Here is a 12,500-nt window from a genome sequence, read left to right as displayed (position 1 = left end):
CTATTTTTATTTGACAACAATCTTTCCAGTAACAAGAATGTTTTTCACTCAGATTAAACCAGCCCGCATTTGGACCAACCACTGAGCCGAGTGTGGCATCGGTTTACTTTACGTTGATTTTCATGTCACAAACTACTTTGCAATGCAAGAATTAATTTCTTAGTAAACATCCAGGTAAAGAAAGCAGTCTGTAACATAAACCAAGGATTAAACCAAAGCCCCACACTTGCTCAGTTGTGGGTCTGATGACTCTTAGTTTTGGTAATGTTACTTGAAACACACAATAATTATTTTTAAAAAATAATTGTCAATTTTCTGAGAAAAACATCATCTTAGTCTGTATCTAAGAAAGCTAAGCGGTCGGAAAGAAGCCAGGAAGAAATCCAGACTTGAATGGGACTTGAACCTACAACTGTGGGATGGCATCACACATTGCTCATCTGGTAAGGTAGCAAGCCGCTTGGGCGCCGGTCAATTGTTAGTTTGTATTTCATTCAACATAGAAGCTTTTCCGCAACTGCCTATTTTTTAATAGACTGTAAAATCATTTGCTTACTAGGAAATTGTTGCAGTTCTAATTTCATTATAATGATTATTATCTTCCATCATCAGTGCACAAAATTAAAAAAAATTCCAGGTTGTTCCTTTCTCAAACGTCAGGCAACTAAACCTGTAAATTTGGTTGTCCTTATAAATGCTTGGTTGTCCATTAGGAAAAGACCTTATCTATTTAATTAACATGCAAGGTAACAAAACTGTTAGAGGTCCACCTTAACAACACAGCAACAAACCTTCTGAGAACTCGCTTTCTGCTCTTGAGTTCATCCAGCTGAAGAACCGTCCTTGTTCTTCTCAGTTCTTTTTTCACTGACTTGATTTCAGCATTTATCTAAAGCAACAAATGATTCATTTGATAATATCATAATTATAGTATTTTAACCATCAGAACTCAGCCAATTTATAGTTAACCAATACCTCTAAAACAAGGTTGAAATCAAAGTTAACCAAATTATAGTCTTCCTGGATGGAAAACCTTTCAAAAACTTATTTCTTGGCTCTAGACTAACAGCAAAAAGACGCCCACGTAAAAAAAAAAAAACGTGAGGGGGGAGGGGGGTTCAAGGAGTCACTGGGTTTATTACTGGTACTGGATGGTATATACTTTCTGTTCTTTACTGGTAAGTGTTTTCCCAATACAGATCATGTGACAATGCTGAAGTCATTTATATCAAAAAAGATGTCATTCAAAGTAAAACTAATTAAAATTATGCCAACTTTGAAAAGAGAGTACTCTAATGATGTAGATTAGGAAAACAAAATATGTACTAGCAAATATGGTTGATTGCTGTAAAGACAAAACTATCCTTTAATAATTACCTTTGCCTTTTGTTCATATTGGCCATACAACGACTCCAATGAAGGATCCTTATGTAACGGATGAATGTACATGCGATGTTCCAACATTTCTATTTTCTATTGAAAAGTTCAAAATGCACCATTTTAAAACAATGAATGGACAAAAGCCCAAGCTGAGAACCAGAGGCCAGAGTAGTGACCCACAAGGAGCTTTGGAGTCATAACTCGTTGAAACGCTCTCGTGCAACCAGGACAGACCACAACGATGGGAACTTCACACCCTGTTCTTTGCAAAATAGCGTATTGGGTTCTTTTATGTCCCAAAGGGTTACGATCATTGAAGGGTTGTCACACAATGCCCATGCTTTACCATCCTTATCCGAGTTAAAACTTGACAGTCTAACCATTTGCAGATATCACTACAAAGGCAGCACTTTCTCCTCAGTTATTTAAAGACCCTGAGTGTTGGTCCAGCGAGAGTCAAACTCACAGCCTCCTGCATGGCAGCCCGCAAGCCACCAGTGTGCGGTGGTGCATGGCACCCAAAATCATGCATATTAGTACAACCAAAATCTGTTGACCTGGGCTAAAGCATCGTTAAAGCTAACCAGTAGAATTAAAACCTGTGGGATGTCAAAGTTTTCAACAATGGTTAGCAGCAATTACCATGCTTTTAGCAAAGTGTACCTATAAACCTCAAAATATTTTCTTTAGAAAAAGTTAAATATCAAACATATATTTACCTTAATGTTTGCTTCTAAAGATTTTACTTTTTAATATTGCTCTTAAGGTATGTAAGAGTTTAAAGATGCTGGCATTCATTTGTCCCATGGTCAAGGCAGTGAGAGGCATGGACCTACTCCTGCCATGACATCATAAACTACTTCGCATTAGAGTTTTGGCGACATAAATAAGTTTTTGACGTCATTGAAGGGGGAGACCCATACCCCTCACTAGCTCGGCCAAATGAATGCCAGCTTTGTTTCTCTCTCTCTCTTGTACCTCATTAGGTCTGTTAAAAGTAAAATGTACAGAAGCAAAAGTAAAACTTTTGCAAAAGAAATACTTTGAGGTAGGTGCACTTGAATTAGTATTTTAACCACATTTAGAGTGACCGTATTTATAACACCTTGGCAAGGTTTCAAATGGAATTAGAAGAAGCAACATAATAAATACACTTTATTGAATGGTCTAACACATAATTATGCACTGATATTTTGCGAGCTGTAGCAAGGAAAAATACGAGTAATGAGCAAGATGTCTGCATGTATTATACTTTAAACCTTTCAATAAGGGATTTATTATTTCACTATTACGCCATTTTCTAATATTTTGGCTCCTTCCTGCAATGACTGAAAATCATATCGATTTGCATAATTAGGCATATGTAATGATGAAAAAAAAAATACAAAACCATTCAAGTGTCCTTTATTTGATTGGATAAATGAAATGAGGAGTGACAAGCAATGACAAGCTAAATTCTTGGGCTTTGCATCCTGTTGAAAACAATCTTATATGTTGAAAAACTCCAGTTCCATCCATATTTGCCCTGCTCTAAACTGGTCAAACCGGGACACTACAGTGTATAATTACCATCTCATATTTTTTCAAGTCTCTTAACAAAATATCATGACAAAATGGTGTAATAGTGGAATAATAATACTATTATTATTAATCACATTTTTTCCTTAAAACTGGAAGCACATGAAAGATGTTGTGCATCAACTGGGTAGGCAGAAAAATTCTGAGCCCCAGATGGGATTTAAACCCACGTCCCTCAGTGATCTAGTATGGATGCTCTAACCACTGAGCTAGTGGAGACTCTGTGGTGAGCAAGGGTGGAATGTAGGACAGTATATACTACGACTGCATAACGCAGTCACATAGTCTAATCTTAACCATATATGACTCTTAACTGCATCGAGCAGTCACATTAAGGCAAATCCCATCTGAGGCAAAGCTTGGAATTTTTATGAGTTCCCAGTTGATGCATAACATCTTTCATGTATTTAACTCAAAACTGGAAGTAAGTACAATCATTTACAACACACCCTAACAACTGTTTTTAATCCATCATCTTTTATTCCCATATCCTCAACTGGATCCAGCAGGGGAAGGCCATCTGGGAATCGACGTTTTACTTCCTGAAAAGTCAACCGCAAAACAGAAATGATTATCACTGAATCGATGTAACCTTTTGAATACCCTCCACCTTGACACTGACCAGAATATGATTTCTCAAACAAGAGGCTTCAAGTAGCCAACACTTTGTTCGCTGATTTCCTTTTAAAGTTCCCAGTATTTCAGTGTTGTTCAATGTTACATTATCTTGTTCAGTACGTGGTATCATTGTTTTGCTGTTCATGCTTGGTCTGTTGTCATAATTTCGTAGCAGTGTGTCACATCCAGTTCAATTCTGTAGTCCGACATCCAAAGTCCACAATCCACCACCCAATGATAGGGTTTAGTGCAATTGTAGAATAGTAGTTCCACACATTTAAAACTGTTGTTAACATCATTGATTCCAATCAAAACCAGTAAATAGATGCTCTACAAGTTTCTTGACAACACCGGAAGAATTATAAAATTATGTAATTAGACCGGTAAGATGTGTTACTGGGTCATAACGATAACTCAATATTGCATTGCCTGCAACAAAAACATTTTTCAATCACGCACACAATATTCTTTAGTAAATATTTTCTCTTTTGTCTGTCACATAATTTTCTGCCGTCTGGTGGTCATCACGATTGCCTCTGAATGCAGAGACACCAAGTTCAAATCCTACTCGACTGCCTTCTTCTCTGAAAAGTCTATCTTCCAGGCAAAGAGATCTTACACATACACAGGAAATCACAACCCCCGATCAGCACCGAAAAAAGAATCCTGAAAAATCCTATTCTTTGTTCCTTCAAACAAAGGAATAATGTAACTGCCTTATCACTTAATGAGACAGACAAAAGATGAGATGCAAGCATAAGACAGTAATTTAGTGCATGCCAAGACCTTGATTTGTCATGCCAGCCACAAAGAACCTTACTTCAGGCTAAAGTGAGATTTTCAAGGGTTTTTTAAGACACCAGTTTTCAAAAGTTCCAAGAAAGTAATAATATTGCTCAAGTTGTTGATTGTTAAATACCTTAACTGATTTGCCTACACTTTGTCTGCTGTCCAGTGATCTCAAGTCTTTAGGAATGTATAATCTCACACTGCTTATGGCTTGAACCAGATGTAGCAAGATTGGAACAACCTAAATACCAAAAAATTCAAGGGCAAACAAGTTTATAATAAGTGAGCGTGTAGACCACTGGTAGTTGTGCAAAGCCAACCACCACAGCCTGACCTATATGCAATCTCAACAAAAAACACATAGCAGTACATGTAGGTGCTCAAATAGCTTTGAACAGGCAAACTACACAACAGTTTACACAGGTGAGTACTGGATTTAAATACAAGTGCAAAACTGGAAATCTCTGGGAGAAGATCAGTTAACTGCACTAACTTTTGACAGAGGAATCGATACAATTTAAACCATAGTTTGGAAAGGTTATGAATCAGATTCTGATTAGCTAAAAACAACAAAAACATTGTTTAAAAATTAATAAGCAATAATTTCCTTTATTAACGATCCTGTTACCTCATAGGGAAATTTAACTTTTGGACCATTACATACACCAAAACCAACCAAACACCAACCCCAAAAATAACCAATAGGTTGTATCTGAAGGAAATAATTGAAATTGAAAGGGATAAGAATTCTTCCATGTTCTTAGAAGTGCACACAAAAACAGACTGAATTGCTTTATTTCAAAGCAAGACTTCAGGTTATGTGCAGCACCCCAAAACAGAATGGAAACAATAAATATAATTTGGTAGTTGAGAATATTCTAATTATTTTGATAGTCATTAAGCCATTGACTCCTGGGGGTGAAACTTAAAAGGTTTTATTCTGTCAAACGCCAGACAATTTTACTCGTCAACTAGGGCGCATCATCTTACCTTCCATTAACCCATTGACTCCTGAGACCGAGACTTTACAGATTTTATTGGGGGCATCCTAGGGAAGTCTAAAGTGTAGACGTGACTATGCAGACCAGGACTCTGCAGACCAGTAATCTGCAGACTGGTCCATTTTGTCAGTGCCAAATCTTTGCTTGTCCCTAGTCTCTCCCAGCCACTGAAAAAAGCACAATGGCTGACAATGTTTTGGGAACCAGGTACAAAACACAGGTCACAGGTCATTGTTTAAAATTATAAACGAGACAGAGAGAATCCTAAACATTCATTACAGCTAACTTTAGGCCTAATTAGGCCTAAGCAAAAGTTTTTAGGCCGTAATGTTAGCAGGGTTGTTTCTGTTTGGTAAAACAATGACGTGTGACTTGTGACCTGTGTCTTGTACCTGTCCCACAAAACATTGCCGGCTTTTACGTTTTTTGAAGTGCCTGTGAGGGACTACGGCGAGCTAAGATTTGCCGCTGACAAAACGGACCAATCTGCAGACTTCTAGTCTGCAGATTACTGGTCTGCAGAGTCCAGTCTGCACTTTAGACTTGCCTGTTCTATGACACCTGAGGAGTTGATGGGTTCACCCTTTTCTGAGTTGCATTCTCTTGCAAAATAAAAATTTTGAGGTTACGGCACTTTGAAGTACTAATTATTATATTATAGACAGCCGAGTTTTACCGGAAAATATACCACTCATAAAATTCATACGAAACTACATCCGAGACCTGAGTGGCGTATTTTCCATGTCCTCACTAGTGAGGATATTGATTACGTCAATTCCCGCATTTGAATGGTTGTTTGTGCAAACAGTCAGTGAAAAATGGCGAGCAATAAATTCGTGAAGTTCCCTGAGGCTTACGTAAAATCCTTCTCTGAGAAACAAGAAAATGCTGACATGAAGAATAAAACTTCATTACAACTTAAAATTATTCAAGGAATTCCTTGCAAGTGAAGAAAAAAAATGTGCGAAAATTGAAGAAATTCCTGCCGCAGAGCTGCAAGAATTTGAGATAAAGTTTGTGCTCAGTGTTAGAAAGAAAAATAGTGAGTAAAACACTCCTGTCTATGTAATAAAATTAGCTCGAAGATATGAATGATTTTTTTATGTTCTCATGGCAAGAACAATACATATATCTCACGAGTGAGTGCATTGTTCTTGCCACTCGAACATTATCTTCTATATATTGCAGACAAATCTAACCTGCATTTCTCCTTTTTCATCAGGACCACATGGCTGTGGTTTGTCTCCATCAGCTGATTTAACTGATTTGCTAGAGCAGTTTAACAAGGCCTCTATCACAAACAATGTCTCTCCTTGGCTTGGTCCACTCTGATGAAAGGCAAAAGTAATGTATGTCAATGTTCCCACTGCAACCACATGTCAATGATCAGTCACTTTTTGTCACTGTCACTGGATTGCAAGTTATTTTCAGGCTACGAGCATCAAATCCGGGTATGTTAAACCATGTCTGGAAAACCAAAATGTCACCAATCTACCCACATAATTCGAGTTGTGACAAAGAGAGTAGGGATGGACCAGTGCTCAGAGCACTTGTCTCCCACCAATGTGGCCTGGGTTCAATTTCCAGCCTTGGTGTCACATGATAGTTGAGTTTGTTGGTTTTCCCCTCTCCTCAAAAAAACAATTCATGATTGGAGATGTGTTGATTTGATTTCATTTGATTTCTGTAGTGTCCCCAATTGGTGATTCAGCACTAAATACACTTGAAACCTAAAAAAACTTCATCATTATTAAAGCTATTGATTTGTATGTCTTGGTAACTTGAACTCTCTCACTGGCCACCAAACGTCACTGCCCTTCGGAATTTGCAACTGGTTTACAGTCAAGCTATGTCATGCATGACCAGTATCCACAAGACTAAAATGAACATTCAAAATCCTCTTTGGAGCCTTTGAGATTTGAATGGAATCTTGCAGATTTTTCCGCAAGTTGCTGCGTGCGATAACTGAGCAATAATTCATCAAATGCTTGAAATAGTTTTCACTTCGCAAACACTGTTTATTTCTGTCATAATAAAACGAAAGTTCATACCTAACCATTTTTGATATATCAAGGCAATATCCACGGCAATATTCAGAATCTCAAGAGCAAAGTTCAAAACTGGCACAAAGATTTTAATACTCAGTTAAAATTTCAAAACCACTGGTCATGTGTGACACTCCTTGACTGTAAGACTGAGAACAAGAATGGGTTCAGCTTGCCATGTTTTAGAAAATAAATCCTTTAATAATGAGATGGCCATGCTTAGTATTTTACTCCATCTAACGCCAGACGATTTTACCCGTCAATGGGTTAATTCTAGTAAATGAATTGAAAAGATGATTGCACTTTTATCGATGGTGACTGTAACATACCAGGACAAATCCAAGTGCTTCTTTGCTATAATCGAGCCTGCAACCTTCAGATTACTATTCCAGATGCTCTACCACTGAGCTATAGAAGACTCCCATAAGCTACTACAAAAACCACCAATCTGTGGAATGGGAGGGAATTTAAGTTTGCCTGCCCCGCCCACTTTCGCGTGTAAAATATAATAGTTCAAATTCTTGAGAGGTTTTCTACTACGTATTCAGAACTGAGTGCATGTGGAAGGCCGTACAATAATGGAAAAGCCCTTGGAGAAGACTTCAGAAGGAAGATTATACATGTCAAGAAATTATCAGAAAAGGGGGAGACTTCACCACAGGTTTCTTTGTAGGAAGTTTTCTGCATGACTGGGTAATTCAGGTCCATTCCACATATCGGTGGTTTTCGTAGTAGTTTCTGATGACAATTGTCCCACTATACAGGTAGGACTGAACCCTACAAGGTCAGCTTCATAACCCGACAATATAATAGGAAGGTACAAAAGTTGGACTGGATCAACTGAGATCAACTCGGATCGCTCACCTCACATCAACATAAAAGAAATGATAGGGCCTTGAGAAATCAACAAACCTAGCCCCAATCTTTCAGCTAACCTTGGTAAAATCGGCGCAAACGTCAAATAGTTTTGGCTTACAAAACTGCTTTTAGCTCGATCCGAGATGAGCGATCTGACTTGATCCAGTCCAACTTTGTACCTGCCCCAATATAATACAAAATTTATGGTTTGATGGAAGAATGTGACAATTTGACCCGCTGGAATTCCTTGTTGACACCCTGCCTTAAAATGAAATGATGTGACTCAAGAATGCACCATTTCGACAATTTTAGCTCCAGCCAAGTAGCAGGATAGTTTTGCGTCGAGAAGAGGCATCAGTCTTAATGTCAGCGTTACCTTTTGGTTTGCCTTCTTTTGAAAGTTGAGAACAACACCCCAACCAAAATCAGTGTCATTATTTTTCACCTATAAGAAAAAAAGGAAATAAATCTTAGACTAATAACTATTCATTTGACATTTTTTACTTTCTTTTTTATTCAATCTAACTTATGGTGAGTAGTTTGCCATAAGTACATACTGTAAAAAGAAAAAAAAAAAAGCTTTCTTAAGTATGTAATTGTAGTAACAGAATAAAAAAAAAATTCTTGACATTTGCTGGTCCAGGAGCAAAAACCCCTCTCGATAGTCTTTGGTATTTTTTAAGGATGAAGCACTTTTAGGGTAAAAGAGTGTTCGCAATTTTTGCCATCTGGCAGATTGTAAGTTGTAATTTTTATGCTTTGTTAGGTTCTAACTGGGAGTGGTCTAGGACAACCATCCTCTGCCAAATCATATCCTGAACTTACAGATAGCCTTTTTTTCATGTCTTTGAAATAGCCCAACAGTAAAGGCTACCTTGTTTCAAGGCTGCTAGGCAAGTCACCTACCCATGCTATCTTACCCATTCAAGTAATTGGCTCATACCATATGGAAACATGTTCCGCGTGCTAGGAAGCTTGAAGTCCCTCTTTGTCTTCAAAAGCATGATCGACATTTCAAGAAACTGCACCTAATCACATTATTTTACTTCTCTTGGAGTCATGTTAAATGACCAGCCTTTTAACAATACCCTCCTCATTACAAATGGCTCTTCTGGCCTAAAACAAGCCACAGGACATGGACGAGGGTCCGATCCTCGCAATTAATGTTAAGTGCAGTGGCCTTGGCACTCAATCAATGTGCTCCCCTTTATTAAAATATCAATTCAGTGACACGTAGAGTATTATACTAATATTCTCATTAATCACTCACTTGAATTAGTCTTCCCGGCTGCATGTAAGGCAAACAGTACTTGGGTTGATGTATAAAACCCTAGAAAAAATTATTCATAAACAGTTTATGACATTTTTTTCAAATGCAACGACATGATTGTGTTTAAGGTGAATGTGACCATGGGAAGGATGGGGAGGCACAATTGACTTTGCAGAGCCGACAGCTAAGTGGGACACATTTTTCATTCTGGACCAAGAGAAACGGTAAAGCTTCCCATGTGTGGATAGAGCTTTTGACCTGTCAGTCGACAGACAGACAGTCAGTCAATCTGTCGAAGGTCGAAGGTTCACATCCTGTCTACGACTCTGATTTTTCAGTTGCCCTTTCCTGCGCCTGCAAGCAAAAATCAGTTTCCCAGTTTATGACATGTACCCAACAGGGGTTTCAATAACTTTTGAAGTAGTTGCCCAGGCTAATTAATGCAAGCAGCCGTCACTCTTGTCTTTTACAAGGGTTTGAGTGAAAATCAATGCAGATTAGCTGGCGGTAAGAGGAACATTTCTGACAAACAGATGGCGGTATACCGCCAGTGATCAGCTTCAAATGAAACGCCTGGTCCACATAATAGTTGAGATAATCCTTTGTCTCGCGATTGTGTCACAATAAGATCATGGTTTACAATCCTTCCACCAATGGCCGGCTTTGAGCTTGAAAATGTAAAGTTATTTAGAAAAACTTTTTTTTGGAACAAATAGTCATTTTTTAGAGAAGCTGGTGCAGGTTACTGGCTCACTGCCATTCATTTCATGACTTTTGGATGCATGTGAGCATTTGAACTTGATGGAAAAATCAAAACGTTAAACCAAATTGACAAGCAGAAGAGTGATCATTCTTGATCAATACTTACCAACATATCATTGCCCAGTTTTTTCAGCTGTTGTCTGATCTTATAATATGATGTGACGGATTCTTCATTTGGGATTTTAAATGCATCTCTCTTGACCTCAAGAGCTTTCAGTTCTTGTAAGTGTAAGCAAGAGAAAAAACATCGCAGAGAGGTAAAAAATATACTAAATACTCAGTCTGGTTCAATCAAAATTTCTTACAACATTCATGCATGCTTGATAACATTTTTACTGTCCTCAAAGTTTGTATTTCATTTGTTTTATAGCACATACAGTACCGTGCAAATGTAGTTGACAGTCTCGACTCGAAACTCTATCCGCGATCCTCAATGTTTTCGAGAATCGAAGATCAAGTTTCGCAGCTCGAGTTATTAATGCCCATGCAAACCTGGCTCCCTGGAGTCCCCCCAAATAATATTATCTCAGGAAAAACCATTGCATTGGCTTGGTTTCAACTTTGTCGAAATGATATCTAGCCTCATTAAATACAATGGATAACTATATTATTTAATTAATACCAACAATAACGTCTGTTAGTTTCATGCTCATATTATTGAGCATAAGTGCTTTAATAATATGGAAGACTTAAAAAAAATCAAATCAACCTAAGGTAGGCGATACACATTATGCTCTCTTTTTTGATAAGGCAAAAAACTGGAGAAGACAGAGGAAAACCTCTTGGGAGAGGGTAGAGAACTGACAAATTAAACCTAATAATTTAAATAGTACTGAACCTGCAAATCTTGACACATTGTTGGGATGCACGCACATGCCATGCTCTCCTCCTGATAAAAACTGATTTAAAGGCAACATAATGATTAAAGACTTGTGTCACATACTGTCAATCATTCCAGGCACTGCTGCATAGTTCTGAAACTGATAAAATGACTTTTCCAACATAATTTCCGGGTTCACTTCTTCCACACGCAGCAAGTTCAACACCATGTTGTAAGTAAGATGGAATGCACTGTTCAGAGGATCAGCGTTACCCTAGTGAAAAAAAAAAAGGCAGCCATGAAAGTGACATCTTCTCTTGAATTTATATCATGCACTTATTTCTCCTTACTTAAATGATGGCATCTATGCATGGGCAACTGTGCACAGACTTATCTCAACAAGCTACTTGTCTTGCAAAAACGTGCACTGTGTTTGATATATTTTTCTAAACCGTGAGACCATGCAATTCCTTTAATTTTTAAAATCAAATTGCCTTCCTTTACAGTCTTTGTTCTTTCAACAGTTAAGCCGTTAATTAAAAGCTCTCAATAAATCTCATTTTGTGAAAAAATAAAATCAGTACTCTTTAATATTTGAGATCGCGATGCTAGTTATTATGAATTTTACAGTAACTCTTTGTTAGAATATTTCACTAAGTTAACACAATACACTGCAATTTGTAAATGTGAACAATACATGATATACCTGTGGCTGTAATTTTAGTTTAGTTTAAATAACAAACTACTGTATTGTAAATTTATATGAAACTGTATCAAAAACTCTCCAGTGTTTCTTTCTGCTTGTTGTTGTGTTTTTACTCTTTTTGTAATAAGTGTTTAATAAATTAATAATTAATATTGCTTAACTTTGTCTTGTCCCACCTAGATTAGCTTAATAGCTTTTTATGGGGCATCTGTTATTGGAAATTTTATCTTTTGCTAGTAATAAAATTATTCTGCAGTTGTTGTTCATCTCCAGTGGAGGGCAAACTGGTAGTAAATTTTTGAGAAGGGAAGATAACACATGACTAAGGTAGCGATTGACTGAAACTCAGCCCAGAAACACAGGGGTGGGAGGTGCGGATAAAAAAAACTATTCCAGCCTGACTCTGTAAGGTGTGCTGCACTAGATACATGCATAATTATATATATATATATATATATATATGAAACAAGTAGTTCAAAATAAAATTCAGGTAAAAATGATTTTCATCTTATTTTAGACTAAATTTCCATTGTTTCCTATCCTTAATGAATAATAGTTATTATTAATGTTAATCAATTATTAATGTTACAAGACTAATAATATAAGAGCAGTGCAGGTGTAACACCAGTGCAAAAAAGTGTAATACCAGTGCAAATTACGCATCAAAACTCTG

The 12,500-nt window shown here is 37.3% G+C and overlaps 1 protein-coding gene across 1 annotated transcript in view; it reads right to left on the bottom strand.

Annotated features, from left to right (window-relative positions):
• Nucleotides 1-12,500, bottom strand: part of LOC137973931 (exosome RNA helicase MTR4-like) — a 46,162-nt gene that overhangs the window by 7,606 nt on the left and 26,056 nt on the right. Inside the window, exons 17-25 of the mRNA XM_068820837.1 lie at nt 11,245-11,395; nt 10,408-10,520; nt 9,540-9,599; nt 8,646-8,714; nt 6,566-6,694; nt 4,496-4,606; nt 3,408-3,500; nt 1,378-1,473; nt 792-889 (exon numbers count right to left, since the gene is read on the bottom strand). Coding sequence (XP_068676938.1) covers nt 792-889; nt 1,378-1,473; nt 3,408-3,500; nt 4,496-4,606; nt 6,566-6,694; nt 8,646-8,714; nt 9,540-9,599; nt 10,408-10,520; nt 11,245-11,395 — 920 coding nt within the window. The remainder of the gene's footprint in view (nt 1-791; nt 890-1,377; nt 1,474-3,407; nt 3,501-4,495; nt 4,607-6,565; nt 6,695-8,645; nt 8,715-9,539; nt 9,600-10,407; nt 10,521-11,244; nt 11,396-12,500) is intronic.

The sequence above is a fragment of the Montipora foliosa genome, chromosome 10, assembly GCF_036669935.1.
Source record: "Montipora foliosa isolate CH-2021 chromosome 10, ASM3666993v2, whole genome shotgun sequence".
NCBI lineage: Eukaryota > Metazoa > Cnidaria > Anthozoa > Scleractinia > Acroporidae > Montipora > Montipora foliosa.
The sequence above is the reverse complement of the archived record's forward strand: the minus strand, read 5'-3'. Positions and strand labels throughout refer to the sequence as shown.